This window comes from Mangifera indica, chromosome 19, assembly GCF_011075055.1.
Source record: "Mangifera indica cultivar Alphonso chromosome 19, CATAS_Mindica_2.1, whole genome shotgun sequence".
Lineage (NCBI taxonomy): Eukaryota > Viridiplantae > Streptophyta > Magnoliopsida > Sapindales > Anacardiaceae > Mangifera > Mangifera indica.
This window is the reverse complement of record NC_058155.1, coordinates 10,704,034-10,722,508: the sequence shown is the minus strand read 5'-3', so window position 1 is coordinate 10,722,508 and position 18,475 is coordinate 10,704,034. Positions and strand designations below refer to the sequence as shown.

Sequence of the window (18,475 nt, the reverse complement as noted above, 5' to 3'; positions counted from 1 at the left end):
CCAAAAGGGAAAGCAAGAGGAGGTTTTTTTTAAGGTCACAGTAATAAGGTAAAATCAATTTTACTTATGCCGGAAGCATCTTCTTTAGACGATTTTTATTTCTACAAATCCAAAGAGTCTAGTGCATGTCATACTTGGCAGCGTTGATTACTAGTGATTCACTCTCTAGAAGCCGATCCAAGGCAGTTTCTATATATGTGGTATCTTGTGCCGTTTGTCAGAGTGAAAGAGCCGATCATATCTGTAAACTTAAAAAAAGACCAATGGAAGCACAACATACGACCAAGGGTGATGATGATAAAAACGATAAAGAGAAAGTGACATCAAATTTCTCTCATGTCGATAGTATTGAAGATTTCCATTGTATATAAAAAGCCATGTTTCCATTGTATATCTCATGTTTTAGTTGACCCCGCCATGGAAGCTCTGCACTATATCCTTGTGTTGGTCTCCGTCCTTCTCCTTCTCTACCAACTCACGGTTCCTAAAAGAGTTGAACGTAAAAACAAATTGCCTAGGCCTCCTAGTCTTCCTATAATAGGTCATTTCCTCTACATAAAAATGCTCTTCAAATTGCCCTTGCATGAAGTTCTTAATGATCTCTGCAACAAGTATGGTCCTTTGTTTCTTCTGCACTTGGGTTCCAGACAGGTACTCGTACTCTCCACCCGTGCAGACATTGAAGAATGCTTCTCAAAAAATGATATAATCTTTAGCAATCGTCCGCTGTTGCCCTCAAGAAAGGGTTTAGAGTACAACTTCACTGGCCTTGGAGCTCCGTATGGCCATCACTGGCGCAATCTCAGACGCTTCTTTGCCGTTGAAGTATTCTCACCAAAGCGTCTGCAAATGTCTTCAAACATTCGCACTGAAGAAATTAGACACATGACAAAATATCTCTTCAAAAGATCTTCTCAAGGGGTTGTGACAGTGGAACTGAGTTCGTTTCTTTACATGCTGGATTTTAATGTAATAATGAAGATGGTTGCAGGTAATAGGTGCTTTGAAGAAAATGAAATCGACACAGACAGAGGCAGAGACAAATTAGCTGAGCTTAAGCAGTGGTTTAGTCCTTTCGAGCCATTGGCCCTGGGTGACTACTTTCCATTTCTGAGATGGTTGACACGTCATGGAGCCGAGAAGAAAATCCACAACAAACATAAAAAGAGAGATGCTTTTTTGCAGGCCATGCTTGATGGGCATCAAAATCTAAATAAAACTCCTTCAGTTAGCAGTGGCGGTAGCCAGACTGATCAATCCATCATCGATGTCATGCTGAAGCTAAAGGAATTCGAACCCCAATTCTACATCGATGAAGTGATGAAAGGAAATATGGCGGTAATGCCCGAAACAACTTTAAATCAAACACAATCGTTATCAGCTTTGTTCAATATAGAATTCTTTCAGCCATTTGATGACGCTGGTGACTGGTTTTTCAGGCAATGCTGATAGCGGGCACACACACGACGGTGCTCACAATGCAAGCAGCTATTTTACAGCTCATGTCAAATCCAGAGAACCTGAGGAAAGCAAGGGACGAGATTGACAAAGTGGTTGGACAATCCAGACTGTTGAATGAGGAGGACCTTCCTAATCTTCCATTCCTTCATTGCATTATTAATGAGACCCTCAGACTTGATGTGGTATCGACTTTACCTCCACGCGAGTCATCGGAGGACTGCTCGATCGGAGGGTACCACATCCCGCACGGCACGCAGTTGATGGTGAACATATATAGCCTGCACAGGGACCCCGAGTTGTGGACAGAGCCCAACAAATTCATGCCTGAGCGTTTCCAAGAGATTGAAAAAGAAAAGGGAGGGTTTAAATTTGTCCCATTTGGTTTTGGAAGAAGGATATGCCCTGGATCAACATTAGCCAATAGACTTGTGGCATTGTCGCTGGGGACCTTGATACAGTGCTTTGAGTGGGAAGAGGCTGAGACTGATGAGAAGAGCCAAGATGTGGCGAAACACAAATTAATGAAGATGATATTTCGACCTCGTGAAGCACTTACTCATGTGCTTGCTCAACTTTGAATTGAAAACTGCTGCTTAAAACTCCTGTAACTTTTCCTTTGAATTTCCTCTTGAACGTTTAATTCAAGGTAGTTGATGAGTTTTCCTAAAAATATTATGGTGTTTACATTCCACATGCCAAGTTATGGTATCTCTTGTAAACGTGACCTCACATTTAAATAATATTTTATTATTAAAATTAAAATATTATCTCAAAAAAATTCTTAAAAAGATTGATATTCAATAGATTTAAATAATTATATTATTTAAATATTTATTAATATAATTATTCTAAAATATTTTTTATTTTTATCTTTAAAATAAATAAATAAAAATAGAATTATAATAAAATCGAAATTAATTTAAAAATCTTTTAATATAGTAAAAGTAATAATTAAAACACCACTTCTATTATCTATCATATTTTTATCAGTAATAAAATATTACTATAATTATTACTGATAAATCAAACAAATAAATATAAATAATAAAAAATAGATTATTAAAATACTCGTATTACCTTAAAATCAAACGAGCTTTATAAAGTTATAAAAAAGTTAATTTAATAATCTATATAAATAATAAAAAATTTTAATAATTTTCTATTTTCATTGATAATACAGTAAATAATATAAGATTACTAATAATAATATGATAAACAATATAAAGAGCAAATACTCTTGATTTTGCTATAATTCTACCTGCTTATTTTGTTATAATTCTATCAATTTATTAATTTTTTTTTTAAACCCTCATAAAGAATATTTTATAATAATACTCAAAAAGAAAATTTAATAAAATAATATATTTTAATATTTTTTTATAATAAAGTTTAATTATTGGTGGCTTAAATTAACAAAATGAAGAAACCACAAATGTAAAGAATTACAAGTACGATCAACCAGTGTATTTAGTGCCACCAGCAACTTAACCAAAAAGATTTTATCCATGCAATGATAATAAACTTTCATGTAATATCTGATAACATGAGCCCACAATATGATTGCAGGAGGTGGAGACACTAGATCTCTTCGTTGCCCAAAGTGATGGCATAGTGTCCTACATTCCTACCCTGAAACCCAGACGGAAAAGGGTAATTAAACTCAGCATAATTGAAAATAGTAACATCAAATTCTTGATAACACAAAAGCGACCAGCAGATAACACAGCATAATTTTAACGGGTCTACATTAATGTCACAACTATCAGTCTGAGGCCATAATTGCCTCTGAGCTTCCACATATCCAGAATTAGAAAATCTCAGTTTACATTCACAACATTACCTAAACGGCCAGGTGGACTCCGTATCACCAACTTAAGTAACAAGTTAAGGGTGGTTTTAGTACCACTCAACTTCTCTAATCAATGGAATAAGACAACTAGCATTATCTTTCATACCAAGGCAATAGAAGGACCCGGTGGAATATATTCTTGTTCGCATAGTTAAACACCATCATGACAAAACAACACATTTACACATTTAAAAGCATCCATAGTAAGAGAGGAAGCAAAATAATTAATTGGAAATAAATCTACCTCAGAAAGCATTCGCTGCTTGTTCAGTAATTGTGTCCTTGCTTTGTTGACTACAGAATTTGGTGACCTATACATCCTCTGCAAATAAGAGGCAAATCAATGATCCTCATTTGAAGCTGTGTATCATCAATATATAATATGGTTCCCACATTTATCTGATCAGATTTCTAAACTACTCATCACGGTTAACTATCTGAAGAGGCCAACTAATTTTCTAATTAATGAATCTGAGTTATCAAATCAAAAGGAAAAGAAAGTCAAATGTTTAAATTTGAGACAATGTCCAGGAATGCAAGCATCAGATAAAGAAAAAAAGAATTACCCAAAGACTGCATAGCTATAACATAATTCACACAAAACAAGTAAAGGACAACAAAATAAATAAGAAAAGAAGAATCAACGCACCTTTTCACTACTAGATATTCCGTGCTCATTGCTTGGAAGATACTTTCGCTTAGGAGTGAATCCAAGGACGTCATGAAGAAATTCATTTTCCTGTTTGTTCAATATAATTTTTTATCAAAAATATCCTATAACCAAAAGAATGAGATATATCAACAGCACACAGAAATTGAATAAGGCAATACTTAGTTAAGACAACCAACCTGCATGTGCTTAATGAAGCCACCCCCGAGAAAGTGCTTTAAGAAGTTCAACTGGTGAAAAACTGAAATTAGAGATACTGCAAAATTTGCTAGCATCCATGACAAAATCACTCAAAATTTAAATATACTGATAAAGGGATAAGAAAGAAGAAAAACCTGTATCATTTGAGACCAGGTTGATGTCTTAAGTGATTCGCCACCAATCTTCATTGAGGTTTCAGGACAATATCCATCCTAAGATTATGAAAGTAAGATCACCAATTAAGCCCACTAAGAATGAGACTTATATAGTCCATACTAGCTAAATAATTGAAAAGGAATCATTATAGGAAGAAGAGAAGGTGATACCTCAAGAAACTCTAAGATATCCTTGAACAAGTTCCGCTGGTTGTTAAGATCTTTCTTAGCAGACCCTTTACCGCCTGCTTCTATAGACAGGTTTCTGACCTGATTGAGTATCTTTCCTTTCAATCCTTGTACATGAGTATATCCTTCTTGAGAGCCACCATTAGAACCATTAGCTTCAGCAGAGAACTTCTCCAGGCTTCCAATCTCAAAAATTAATGCCAGTGCTTCACCAGCAGCAATGCGTACAGATCGGTCATTTTTGTCAAGCAGGCTAGAAAAATATGAAATAGACCTGCATGATTTACTAAAAACCATAAGAATACTTCCATCACTTTTTAAACAAACTTTCGGCCACAAAGATTCAAGTTTTGGGGCTATGTTATCTATGCATTCATTCATGTTCCATATCCTGCAAGGTCAATCTACCCAACCTACTAACACTAATACGCCAATGAAGAGAAGGAAGAATGACTTAAAATAACGGTTTACTTACTGCTGCCAGTGTTTAGGATCAAGTTTCCGGTCATCCAATGTTGCAAGAAGAAATGACCAAGCAGACACCATTGCTGTTATAACAGTTGCCGAAGGTTTGACTGAGACAACCTTTCAATGGAACAGCATAGTCAATAACTCCATGAAATTAACAAAAGAATGAATCATAGTTTTAAATTTACTAGCTCAAAGCAACAATAGCAAAATGTGAATACTAATACTGACTGGTACTAGAAATTTATGTGTAAATTATGCGATCAAACTACACACAGCAAGCATATGATAAGTACATTAGAACCCAGCTTTGGATGAACAAGTTGCCACATAATTTCCATTGATCTTTCTGTTTCCTCTAGATCATTTCCACCAACAAATGTTATGATAGCCAAACACTCGAGCAGCTACAATCACAGACCACTTATGCATAAGAACAACGGTTGACAATCGTCATGAATAAAACAAGTGAAAGTAATGATTGGCTAGTAACTGAATTCCAAACCAACTGAAATGTTATATAAATCATACATACCGCTACTGTCTTCAAGGACTCAGACCCTGCCTTTAGAGCCTGTGAAATTGGAGTGACTGATTCATCCAATATTTCCCGCGCATTGTCGCCAAAGCCAACAGTCAAAGCCAACAAGCCTGCAAATTAAACAAACATAGCATTGAACATTAAATTAATGCAGGGAAAACATGAAATAAAAGTCAACAAGAGGGATCAAAAGCTAACCAATGGCCTGAGATGCTAAAGCTATCTCCCTGCTGGAGCCCCGTTTTATGGAACCCAGGCACTGATGAAGTAAAGTGGCGAATCTACACAAACCACAACAAAATAAGAGAATGGAAATGGATGTCTACATCAAAATATATTGCCTGATAAATCCTAATTTATTAATTCATAAACTTGGAAAGAAATAGAAACCACATTATTCACATCTTTAATAAACAAGTTTATAATAAATCTGAATTTTTCTACTTCTAATAAATGGCACCGTCTACTTACTTCTTTTCAACAAACTGATGCTGCAAGCTGTTATTGAAAGCCTCAATAATGGAGGCCAAAGCTTTCTCTCTTGTGGAGCCCCTTTTATCCATAAAAGGAAATTTTAACAAAACAACATTAAATTCAGCAAATTACAAGATCGATCTTACAGATCAAAAGATGCAATAACTTGAAATCATACTCTAACTAAAAAGCATGGTGATTATCTTAATTTTGATTTATGAAAGAAATAGCTAACAAGAAAAACATTAATAAAATCAATTACTAAATAATAAAAAAATGAATTACATTAAACACACCTTTTCTCGTATAAAGCATCCAAAGCTTCATCTAACAAACTATCTTTCTCAAGCTGAACTTCTTCAGTACCAGACACCGACATATAATCAGACCTCATCGTTGACGTCGAACTAACACTACTATTATCGTCTTCGCTATCTAACATCGCTGCATTTTTACGCCGTGTATTACCTGCGATGTTGTCCCAAATAACATAATTCCCCTAAAAATAACTCAAAAATATTTCTCCATTGTTTTGAAATCAATCAATCAATCAATTAAAATTTATACAAAACTTAAGCAAGTAATTAAAATTTTTTTATTATAAAGAACCCTAATTTCGCCTAAAAATTATCGAACTAGTTTAAAATTTAAAAGATACAGAATAGAAACACCTACGCTTTCCCATGGTGGCGGCTGGTTATTCCTAGCTAGTTTTGTTGGCAGAAAAAGTTACAACGTTGACTACTGCTAAACTGAGAATGAAAATTTTTCCAAAACAAGACAGAACCAAGATTAATTGAAATCAAAGAACACAACAAAAGTGAGTTGAATGACGATGCAGCCATTAAAATGTTGAAGGATTTACTGAACTAAAGAAAGGAAGGCTGAAGAAAAAATGGGAGGCTTAAAGTTAGAAATATGAAATCACAGGTGAGGTTGTGGGAGAAAAGGAATTATTCACATTGAATGGTATGGAATATTCGGGGGACGTGTGGCGATGTACAGAAAAGTAATTGTGTGGCTCATTACGTGGAGAGATCTTCGTCCGTTGATAATGTGGTCAGATTTGCCGACGTACGATTTGACGGGAATCCATAGGCGCCACGAATCGGAAAGAACAACTTGTGATAAGACTGCAGTTAATGAATTGTCGCAGTTTTCCATTAAAAGACAAAATTTTATTTCTATCCGTCTAATTTTTAGATTTGAAAAGTATTTTACCTAGAGATGTAATTTGAGTTTGATATTGATTAGTTTGATAAATTTATAAGTTTATTATTTAATTAAAATAAAATATTAACATAAATTTATATTATCTCATATGTTTTGCTAAATAATAAAATTATTCAATAATTTTTAATAATGATATGATTAATAAGAGATGATTTAGTTGTTCCTATTTTAAGTATTGAAAAATAAACAATATTATTATTATATTTAGGTTTATTTATAATAGATTGGTCTAATCCAATTTATTTAATTATCAAAAGGCAATTATTAGATAACAATTGAAATGTTATTTAATATTATTATAATATTATTTTATTTTTAATTTAAAATTATTTAATATATATTAATTAAAAATTATTTTTATTATAATTTTGAATAAAGCCGTATAATGGATAAGCTGTGGGATTTAAGAATATTTTGAAAAGAGCCCGAAGACCCAAGATTTGCCAAAGTGGCAAATTTCCATCGCTTAAGTTTGGAAAAGCCAATCCCCACCCGTGAAATATTTCCGTTAATAAAATCCATTAAAGGTAAGGACAAAATAGTCTTTTACTGTTCCTGGCCTTTTGACTCTCCCCCGCAACTGAAGCGCTGTTTTTACTTATCATCTTCATTTTCTCTCTCCAAACTCTCTTTTTTCCTCCATTTCCTGTGTTTCTTATTTTGTTTAATATTCAATGAATCGAGCTATTTCATCACCTACTGAATATTTAGAACACCGGATGATTGTGAAGCCATCTGGGTTTCAAACAAAAGTAGTTCTCCTATCAACTCACTTCTTATTCGCGCTAAGAATTTTTCATCATTTTCATTATCAATGTCTTGATTTCTCCTCTCCTTTACAAGTATGATTTTCAAACATTAGTTCAGATCTATTGCACCTTTTCACCAATTGAATCCATCTTCAAAACTTCTTTGAAACTAGTTACAGTAAATGTTCTTTAATTCTGGATTTGTGTATAAAAAATGGAACACACGGTTTGATTTGGGTTACAATTACGCCATTTTTGACTGGTTCATACCTTGAACATTTACGGTAACTAGTTTCAAAGGTTGTTTTTCTGTTATTGGAATAATAATATTTTGTACATTTCCAGCAACTGAAAATCGTCTGGGTGAAATCGAAATCTTAGCTTAAAAGTTAGAACAAATACAGGGGTGTGAGAAAATTAAATAAAGGCCATGGGGGAGATGGGTAGCCGAGATTCACATTAAAGGTTCTGATGCTCAAATAAATTTCATGAAACCCTTGGAGAGGAATGGAAATACAATGCCGTTGGATGTTGTTACCATTTTTGGGTATGATTCAGATAAAGAGTCTTTAACAATATATTTTCCAACTATTTTGAGATTTCAGTCAAATGAAAATAAAGAAGCTGAACAATGAATAGAGTATCCAATTAAGAAAATGGAGACTGGAGACAAGTTCAAGACTGTTTCTTCCTAGATGAGGGGTTCTTGAATTCTGAAACACCTTCTCCAATATTTTACGGGAATGTTAATAATTTTTTTCAGGAACATACTTTGCCATTGCATTGACACTCAGTAATGGAGTTTTTAGTTTCAAGTTCGTGCTTACTTTCATGGATGATTGGAACAGTTGGGACTCTGTCGTTTCAGCAAACCTTAGGTGGGAAATAGTCTTTTGGCCTTTTGAAAATTAAAAAGCTTAAATACTTCATAGGAATGACGTTGCAATCATATAACGCTCCTTTTCTTTCTTCAGGATTAAGAGGACGATGCATCAGAAACTATAAATTGCAGAGGAAAAGTATAGAAAAGAAAGGTTTGAATTCCCTTTTCTTACAATCTAATTCCTCCAAGAGGACTGAGAAGTATGAAGCATATAGGTCTGTTATTCCTGGTCTCACCCTGTGAAGCAAAGTTGTACAAGGACTCGCCATTGAGAGAGTTTATTGGACCGCCAATACCAGACAAATACCCACAATTAATTATTCTAGATTTCTCCACCTTTCGATTTGTGTCACTTTTTCAGCCAACACTTTGGTACGCATACATGATGAGACGGGCTTCGGGGCTTTCTAGTGAATGCTTCATTACCTAAATTAGGGCCCCAGTTTGCAAAAGCCCAGGCTGTGGTAGGCCATTGCCATTAGAGCCCGGAGACAACACAATTCAGAAATGGGATTTGCTCAGACGAACACCAATCTACATCAGCTTTTTACTTCTATGAAAGTATTGAACCGAATTATTATTCTCGGGATTTCAGCTGTCCCTAGCTTGGTTCTCCATATATTTTTTCACTTAATTATTTTCTTCATTATTGGCTTTATGATATGGCCGATTAATTTTGGTGCCATAAGCTCCTTAGTAAAACAATATGTGTATCTAACCCCAGGTTCCTGTGGCCACTACAGTTTTGAACTGGCCTGAAGCCTCATCCATGTACAAATGAATAGATTGAAGCAATATTGGAATACCACATTAGTATAATTCAATACCCTGTTGCTGAAAATGTAAATACCATTATAAAAACGAAGTCCTCCATGAGAATTCTTGACTAGCCTTACCAAAATTCTGCCCGGCATGTGCTTTTCATGATTTTGAGGTCAAAAACAGCTTCACACTACCTTGCATGCAAAATCTAGCTGTTTATATGATCAGATTCCGTAGAAATTCCCAATGCGCATTGATGAATGAATGGCTGGTTTGATAAATTGAACTGAGTTAACTGCAAGTCTGCAACTGCATTGCTTTTCTCCCTTTTTTTGGAATAAAATATGTTGAACGAAATGGTGTAGCAAGGGGCGAGGCAGACCCAGGCACCAAATGATATAAATGGCTGATTTAATGAGATGGAAGATTGTGTATGATGGAGATAATGCCAAGAATTTTTATAGCATCGCAAATATTGTAATGGGATAAAATGTTAAGAAAATTTCCCGAATGTGGGTAAACGTTGATATCATTTTAATTTAATAAAATCCAAATAAATGTATAGTTTAGTGGATTTTGTTTTGTGGGTATATTGTAATCAATTTTATCGAATGCACTATACACTTTATAAATAAAATCCAAGTTATTTATTATAATACAAGTGTATATTATTGAGTTTCTTGGACTTTTGATGAAGAGATTCAATAAACTATTATAAAAGATGTTAGGTCCTCTTTCTCAATGTTCACACAATAATTCTCCATCAAAATATCATTATGTTGAGACCATATGAAAAATAATATTAATTTTATCTGATCGATAATCGATTTGATTCAAAATGAATTATATACGAGAACTTAGGTTTGTCTAATTCCCCCACTCATTGATATTTAGTATTTTCTTTTCTATATGTATATGATTCAATATTGCTATTGAATAGAAATTGATTGAATGCATATGTATTGATGAGAATGTGTAGTTTAATTTTACATTAAAGGCTTGTGATCATTGTCTAACGGATTCAAACCATAAAACAAAAACCATATAAGCATTTTTAAAGGCCCATCAAGCTTAGGATTTTGTTGAGTTTTAAAGGGAAGCCCTCTGATCTTAACAAAAGATGCAATGAAGGAAGAGGAAGACCCATGTGAGCACACTGCCCAGTGGGTGTTATGGGAGTAGCAATGAAGTTTTTTGAATTGCAGTCAAAACATTGGAAATCCCAATTCATATACACAGCTGACTCCCTGTGAAATACAGTTTAGCTAGCAGGCACTTTTGCTGAAAGAGACGACATGAGAGTTAGTGTGTTTGCGTATGTGTGGGGTATAAAAAGCCTAATGTGTCAGAAATTTATGCGCCACCAACCAGAACCACAGCCATGCAAAGCAAAGGAACCCTTCCCCAGTCTTTACTTTGTTATCTTCCAACAAGCACCATTAATATTTACGCTAAGACTGTAATTTCTTCTCCCTAGAGTCACTTCAGTTTACACAATTGCATATTATTTTGCTCACCAAACCTCCATTGTGCATTAACTGTCTTTTATTTCTTGTGTTTCTTCTGGGTTCTAGTGGATGCATTATCTATAAAAGATCACTCAATTTCACGGACAACAGTTTAAAGATACAAGCTAAACAAATTAACCGAGAAAATATATGTAAGGCGTGACCCTGTGAGATAAGCGTTATTATATATATATATATTTTAAGTACACAAATAAATATATATTTATTTATGTCATCACGTAATTAAGTATTATTTTATCGTTAAATCAAAATCATTTAACACACATCAAATGTTTACTCATTTGTATAGTCTAAAGTAATTACACATAATTTTATGGATAAAATAATATTACATCTAGTATCTACCGATGAAAGTTTCCATACCTTCATGTGGGTTAAGCAGGAGACATGCGACAATGCATGAAGCCAGTTTCTCCATTTTCTGCATTACTCTGATATTTCATTGGTTAATAGAGCCACCAATGTTGCTGAACTTTTATGGTTTGTATGGGTCCTTGCTCTGTATGGAATCCACAGTTTTGAAGAACAAGAACTAGTCTTGGGGGGTTTCTATTTCTGCCAATTATGGATCATCATATCTCACAGGTGGCCATGCACCCACCTCTCATTTCACCTGAAACATGGCCAATTTCTTTTTGCTTTTCATTTTAGGTGATTATGGGAGCCCCTAAGGATTAAAAATGATCTTTTTACGTTCATTTAGAAAGAGAAGAACAAGACTGATGATCGGGAAAACTTTAAAGGAGCAGTCGGCCCCTTGCGTGGCATCAGTTTGTATGGGGAACTGGCCACAGTTGAACCAAAAAGAGTAGGCATGCACATGTGACCTGTCTCTTTGAAGATACACACAAAGATCACTGTAATCAAGCATGCGCTAGAATTATATTCCCGCAATACCCAATTTCACCTAACATTATGACCTTATTGTCATATGACATTATTGAATGATTAAATTCACTAATCAACTGCTTCATGGATAGTAAGAATTAGGTCACCTTCATAATGAGGATCAGCCCTTGTCATTTTCTTTTCCTTGTAGCTAGAGTGCTTGAACACATTCTCTGCATCAAAATTCTCTTTTTCACATTACAACAAGAAAGTTAATAGATATATGACGGGTTAACGTCGTGGCTTTGGGAAAAAAAAAAGAAACAAAGAAGCCTATAAGGATAGCCAGATAATAATGGCAAAACTATACTTGATTATTCCATTATCATGCATTCTCGCCCTTCATTGATCATCAGTTATGCATTAGGGCTTCTTATGCTATTATCTTTGCTTTAATTATCTGTCCATAATGGATCTCTTTTGTACGAAAGCATGAAGATCCAAAAGTAGCTAAACATATTATCACGTGGTATTTACAGAGAAAGAATTTAATATTGGAGCCACAATCGACAAAAATTTAGTTAAGTTCTGGGCCAATGCCAAGCTCGACTTCCGAAGCCAGATTCTTTATATTAATGAGTATGTAGATGTTTAACGAATAAAGCTTCCACAGTTAATAATACCCAATATATAGAAAACTTAAATTAAAATGCCACCTAGAATTATTTCATATAGTTTAAGAATATTATATACACATAACACCACATCATCATGTCATATCATTTTATCATGTCAGGTTCTATAAATTGCATAGTCCTTCCTGCACTATTCTTTTTAGTTGTGAATCTTCAAAGTGATAAATATCTTTCACTTATTACTTTTCTGTTTCAGTTTTTTTTTTTCTTACGTCAATATTTTTAATTTGATTTTTCCATTATTTTGGATTTTCCTTGATCTTTTATTCTTTTTTTTCTTAACCTTGTTTTTTGGTTTATGGGTTAAAGGTTTTAATCCCCAATCAAAGGTGAAATTACTTTACGAAATATACATTTTGATAGGATACTTATAGAATTTTTTTTTTTAAATTATCGAAGTCGAAAAGAGTCTTTCATTGGAATGTATCCATGAAAGCCAAAATAAATTGAAGGTTATGTGACAATAGACTATACTATTTCAAAAAGGTCTCATTCTAGGTTTGAAGAGAAAATTCTTTATGTTAAAAAGAATTTCAACTATTTTTTATTGTCCTCTCTCTTTGCGAGGAAGACAAGAGGGCCAAAACCGGATACTGTTGCAACCAGTGCATAACTGTAATCCAACAACTTTTCCATCTTTGGAATTTCAAAAGTTCCTTCACGGTCCAATATCAAATGTTCCTAAAGTTCACATTAATCTTCCTGTGTTTTTTATTGCTTCTTTATTTCCCTCGGAACTATGACTTGTCCGTAATATAAACTCCGCTCAATGGATAGTTTAAGTAATAAAAAAATAAAGCTACATATAAGAAAATATAGTTTCAAGTCTTCATTGATAATATTTTAAAAACAAACTTTTAACTTATTTAATTCAATTATCATAGGGTTAATCACTGAATTTAGAGTTTTATTTATTTGATATAATTATTTCGATTTATGTCCTAATAAAATCCCAAGAAACTAAACAATCGCAACAAAGATTAAAACAAATATCACACCAAGATTATGTTTCTATTTGGTTTAAATTACATTGTCCACCGATGAAATCAAAATTATAGAGTTCTTGCAAAACGTTCGGAGGGGTGTGGTGATGGATGAAATTGCAACAAATAAGTGTAATCTAATCATCAACAACTTTTTATTTTTTTTTTTCAAACTGAAAAGTTGAAACGACATTCTACAAATAGTTTTTTTACTAATAGAAATAGATTTTTGAGTGAAATATTATTATTTTTGCTTTTAATAAAAGAAAAATTATGCATAGGTGAAACCTAAGCTAAAACAACACAAGTCTATCAAGAAAAAAATTTTAAATTTGTTGATCGAAAAACAAACTATCACACTCACATTAAAATATAACAACAATCGAGTGATCTCGAGACGATATATCATAATAAAATTTATTTTTAATTTGTCTAATCTATAATTACAGATGTTAATAATTGTAAGCCTATGGAGTTTACACTAAGATTTCTTGGTCAAATATATATATATATAAAATAACAAATAGGTAACTAGGTGATGACATCATCTTTGTGAATACATATAACGTCACCCTAACTAACAAATGGAAGAGAGAATGGACACGTGATTAATTAAAAAAATTCTTTTTATTTTATGGTCAGCTTAAAGCATGGATCTAATTTGGTTGAACCTCATTAAATTTATCTTGTACTAAAAAAAGACTTGACAGACTCATCAATTGCTGAAAAGATCTTAAAAGAAATAGGCCAAAGAACTATTTCCCACCCAAGGTGTGGCGAAATGACAATTTTTTTAATTAAATTTTAAATTTTAAATATTCATCCTTATATTAATATTTATTAATAAAATTAAAGATAAAAATATTAAAAAAATAAAAATAAAGACAACTAAGGGAGGGTGACAGAGAGATTAGAGAAAGAACGTTGACTATCGAAAAGAAGATATTCATTAAAAAGAAAAAAACTCTAAAAGAAATTTAATTTTTTAATTCTTGAATAAAAAAAATTATTAATTTTTAAAATAAAAAGAAAAATATAATAAATTTTTAGTTTTTTAATATTTTTATCCTAAATTTTAATATAATAATAAAATTTATATTTTCAAAAATTAATAGAGAAAAATTTGAGATTTTAATAAACCTTTGGTGGGAATTAGTAATTTGGCCAAAGAAACATAATGCATTGCCTTAGAAGCCTTAATAATTTAGCTGCACCTGATCTGAGCGAACGAATTTTCTAAGCTATTATTATTGGTCATTTAAAATGGCAATCAAGTTTACTTTTAATAAATCCTTAATTAATTACACTTTGGATCTTGTGTCATCTTACAATAATAAAAATAAAATAAGGGGACTTCCCAGAAATTAAACCATGTCTCTTGTTCCTCGTAATATTTAATTATATACTGCTCAAGGCCTCTAAAAAGTCGTTTAAGTTACATGGGAAGAATTTTATATATATAAAGCGTACGGCTGATTCAATTTTGGAAAAATGATCCAGCTTAAATGAAGATTATATCATCAAAGTCAAGAGTTTTTGAAATATAGGAGATGAATAGTTTTGAAAATAGGTATTTGCCTAAGATTAAATTCTAATTTAGTATTATAAACAAAAAAAAAATGATCAAAATAATATTAATTATTATAAATTAATCAAAATGATATTATTTTAATCAATTCAAATCAAGCTTTTATAAACTTAGAGAGTTTAATTTAATGAGTCAGTTACCTTCAAATTTAAACTCAAATTTGATTTTGATAATATTGAATTTTTAAATGCCCAAAGGATTTATTCTCATTCAAAGAGTGTTGTTATCTCAAGTTTTTCTTTGTTAATTTTGAAAATTTTATTTATCTATCCATAAATAGTTAAAATTAATGAAACTTTTATCTCTTAAAATTTGATCATTTTTTTCTTTTATAAACCATAAAAACTAACTATTTTTATAGATTAAATTTTAAAAAATGGTATTTTTTTTTTAGGGTTTAGTTTTTAATTTTTGATATTAAATTTAATACCATTATTGATGATAAAATTTTTTTGATGCATTATTATGTTTTGATGATCCCTCTTTCCCGCTGTACTTTGGGCGGGAAATAATCCTTTAGCCTTTTTAAATTCGATCTTATACTTGAACTCAGTCGGTCGAATTTATTGCTACCTCCATCTTTGCTTCTTTTACACAAATACTACAGAAGAATTATCCACTAAAAAATTCCAAAGCCATCAAATCGAAAATGATGAATTTTCTGTTTGAGTGACATGGCCATGTTTGACTGGTCAGGCGGCCCACTCTTCAATCCAACTACACAACAAAAATGGGCGTCTTTCACGTACTACCGCAGGTACGGTATCCACTTCACGTTGATTCTTTCCTTCACTTGTTATTGGACAGTGTATCACACGCTCTACACTCTCACGTCCACCAAACATCAACTCTGTTCTTGCCCTGAACCCACTCACTCTCTTTCAGTAAACACTGGGTCGTCCCAACCCACGGAAACGCGCTTAAAATTAAAAAATTGAATTTTTACTGCAATTTCTATTGCCATCTGAGGAGGTTAAGGACAATTGCAGCTGCATATAACCCAACTCAAACTCTTTTCTTTCTTTTGGGTTTAATCTATGAATCTTTTTGGGGTAGATTTTAGCTCTCCATCTTCATCTCCATATCTTTCTGTCTCTCTGTCCAATCTTTCAATCATGGTGTTCAGCCTCATTTTCTCTTTCCAAATTATTTTTATTAATGTATCACCTGATACTGTGTGTTAGATTTTATATATATATATTCTTTTTCTAGCTGTTTGGATACATATAGAAATAAAAATGGGTGATAATTCTTTCTCTGAGCTTCTTTGTCAAGAAAGCGAAACGTTTCTGAATGAAGAATTAGTAGAAACCAGCTTCTATAAGGATTACAGTTTCTTAGATGATGAGTCTATGAAAATGTTGGGTGATAAAGAGACCAGTTTTGGGTTCCAAAAGGATAAACCTTTGGTGCATAATGAAGAAATTAGATGTGCCCGATTGGAAGCTGTTGAATGGATTCTTAAAGTTAGTTTCAACAGCCCATTTCTCTAGCTTTAATTGAGCTAAGTCCATTTTTGTGATTTTATACTCATGATTGTTTCTTTTTTTTTGTTTTTTTTATTAATGCAGACAAGAGCAGTCTTTGGATTTCACTTCCAAACAGCTTGTTTATCAGTTGCATACTTCGATCGATTCCTTTCCAAGTGCTTCATTAATGTAAGTTTAATCCTTGATAATGCTCTTTATCGGCCCTTCTTGTTTTTGAGTTGAGTTGGTGATGTTTTTTCAGAGTGAAAAATCATGGGCAATCAAGCTTTTATCAGTAGCATGCCTTTCCCTGGCTGCAAAGATGGAGGAGGTGAAGGTTCCAGCCCTCTCAGAGTTTCAGATGGATGAATACAATTTCGAGAGCAAAGTGATTCTGAAAATGGAGCTTTTGGTCTTGACAACACTGGATTGGAGAATGGGATCAATTACCCCTTTTACTTTTCTTCATTACTTCATCACGAAATTGTACCAGGATCCGCCAAATGATATTATCTCCAGGACTGCAACACTCATATTAGCTATAACGAGAGGTCTCTTGAATATATAAATTTTTCTTTATCTCGATTTTGTAATAATTTGATTTTCGTTTCTCAATGTTCTTCCTTGGCAAATACAGAAATCAATTTACTGGATTATCGACCGTCTACCATAGCCGCAGCTGCAACCTTGGTGGCACTGGATCAACGACTCACAAGAAAAGCACTTGAGTGGAAGATGAATTCGATATCTTACTGTGGATTTCTTGAAATTGTGAGGCTTCTGTTCATTTTTTTTTTTTTCTGTCAGTTTAACAATATAGTCCAGGGGTCTTTAACATCCTGTTGGGATTTTTCTATCACAGGAAGATGTGCTGGCCTGCTACAGTACAATGCAGAAATTAGAGATGCAAAATTATGTGAAATCTCCGGATCTATCGCCAAACCCCTTGAGCATAGGCAATGTTATAGATAGTCCTTCAGTTTCTTCGGCTGTTAGTACTAAGAGAAAAAGGCTTACTTTCAATGATGGTGATAAAAATTGTGATTAAAGAAAAGAAAAGCAAGGCTACATAAAAATATAATTAAAAGCTTCTTGTTTTTAAACCAATTTTACAAGGTACAAAAGAGCCTAGAAGAGAGGTCTTCAATGGCTACTGGAATGCTTTCTTGTGTCTTTGAAAGGCTGGCAATAAACAAGGTGGAGTCAGTGGGGAAAGGAAGAACTGTGTTTGCGTAATTTGATGCATCTATGTTGCATGTTGGCCGTCAGAAAAAGGTTTTGTAATTGTAAAGATGACTGATTGGATTTGTTTGAATGTTGGGTGATACTTTAAGGGCGGGCCATCCTCTTTCTTCCCTGTCAAAGTGTTTAGGTTTTAGGGGCCATGAAACCCAAGACATCGTTTCTGGAATCAGAAAGGAATTTCTATGTTGATCATAGTCTGTACTGCAGCTACAATTTTCCAGCCCAATTCTGCTCTTAACTTGATAATGCAACACATACTGACATCTTTCACTCGAAATGTAGCTCTATAACATCACTGGTGAAACCCTGGATTCAATGCAACACATACTGACATCTTTTACTCGCAGTGTAACTCTATAACATCACTAGTGAAACCCCGGATCCAATAAACCGGTTCACAGCAACAAAGTAAGATAGAGAAGATTTAAATCATTATTCTCGTACTCAGAATCTCAAGCTTTTGCTACTCTGCTACCTCTCTTGGTCAATGTTTGGCTACTGTT

At 33.3% G+C, this 18,475-nt stretch overlaps 3 protein-coding genes across 3 annotated transcripts; 2 read left to right on the top strand and 1 right to left on the bottom strand.

Moving 5' to 3' along the window:
• Nucleotides 1–417: 417 nt before the first annotated feature.
• LOC123202915 (cytochrome P450 81Q32-like) lies at nt 418–2,209 on the top strand. Its single transcript, XM_044619064.1, has 2 exons — nt 418–1,338; nt 1,440–2,209. The coding sequence occupies exons 1-2, from the start codon at nt 418–420 to the stop codon at nt 2,037–2,039; spliced, it is 1,521 nt and encodes a 506-aa protein (XP_044474999.1). The 3' UTR covers nt 2,040–2,209.
• Nucleotides 2,210–2,823: 614 nt separating this feature from the next.
• LOC123202587 (interferon-related developmental regulator 1-like) lies at nt 2,824–6,962 on the bottom strand. Its single transcript, XM_044618532.1, has 13 exons — nt 6,684–6,962; nt 6,305–6,476; nt 6,006–6,086; nt 5,733–5,815; nt 5,529–5,644; nt 5,290–5,400; nt 5,001–5,110; nt 4,508–4,799; nt 4,316–4,393; nt 4,160–4,210; nt 3,960–4,049; nt 3,555–3,632; nt 2,824–3,090 (listed from the first exon to the last, which is right to left on the bottom strand). The coding sequence occupies exons 1-13, from the start codon at nt 6,691–6,693 to the stop codon at nt 3,040–3,042; spliced, it is 1,323 nt and encodes a 440-aa protein (XP_044474467.1). The 5' UTR covers nt 6,694–6,962; the 3' UTR covers nt 2,824–3,039.
• A 9,308-nt stretch (nt 6,963–16,270) lies between these two features.
• Nucleotides 16,271–18,249, top strand: LOC123203220 (cyclin-D5-1-like). Its single transcript, XM_044619491.1, has 5 exons — nt 16,271–16,724; nt 16,830–16,916; nt 16,990–17,278; nt 17,365–17,498; nt 17,590–18,249. The coding sequence occupies exons 1-5, from the start codon at nt 16,497–16,499 to the stop codon at nt 17,773–17,775; spliced, it is 924 nt and encodes a 307-aa protein (XP_044475426.1). The 5' UTR covers nt 16,271–16,496; the 3' UTR covers nt 17,776–18,249.
• Nucleotides 18,250–18,475: the final 226 nt, after the last annotated feature.

What these genes read in the sequence shown, in the direction of transcription:
- LOC123202915 (XM_044619064.1), top strand. Translation starts at nt 418, where the DNA reads ATGGAAGCTCTGCACTATATCCTTGTGTTGGTCTCCGTCCTTCTCCTT. An exon ending in TGATGAAAGGAAATATGGCG is followed by an intron (nt 1,339 to 1,439) that starts GTAATGCCCGAA and finishes CTGGTTTTTCAG; the next exon opens with GCAATGCTGATAGCGGGCAC.
- LOC123202587 (XM_044618532.1), bottom strand. An exon ending in ATATCTTAGAGTTTCTTGAG is followed by an intron (nt 4,394 to 4,507) that starts GTATCACCTTCT and finishes TCATAATCTTAG; the next exon opens with GATGGATATTGTCCTGAAAC. An exon ending in AGCAGCGAATGCTTTCTGAG is followed by an intron (nt 3,091 to 3,554) that starts GTAGATTTATTT and finishes TCTGGGTTTCAG; the next exon opens with GGTAGGAATGTAGGACACTA.
- LOC123203220 (XM_044619491.1), top strand. Translation starts at nt 16,497, where the DNA reads ATGGGTGATAATTCTTTCTCTGAGCTTCTTTGTCAAGAAAGCGAAACG. An exon ending in CTGTTGAATGGATTCTTAAA is followed by an intron (nt 16,725 to 16,829) that starts GTTAGTTTCAAC and finishes TTATTAATGCAG; the next exon opens with ACAAGAGCAGTCTTTGGATT. An exon ending in CATATTAGCTATAACGAGAG is followed by an intron (nt 17,279 to 17,364) that starts GTCTCTTGAATA and finishes TGGCAAATACAG; the next exon opens with AAATCAATTTACTGGATTAT.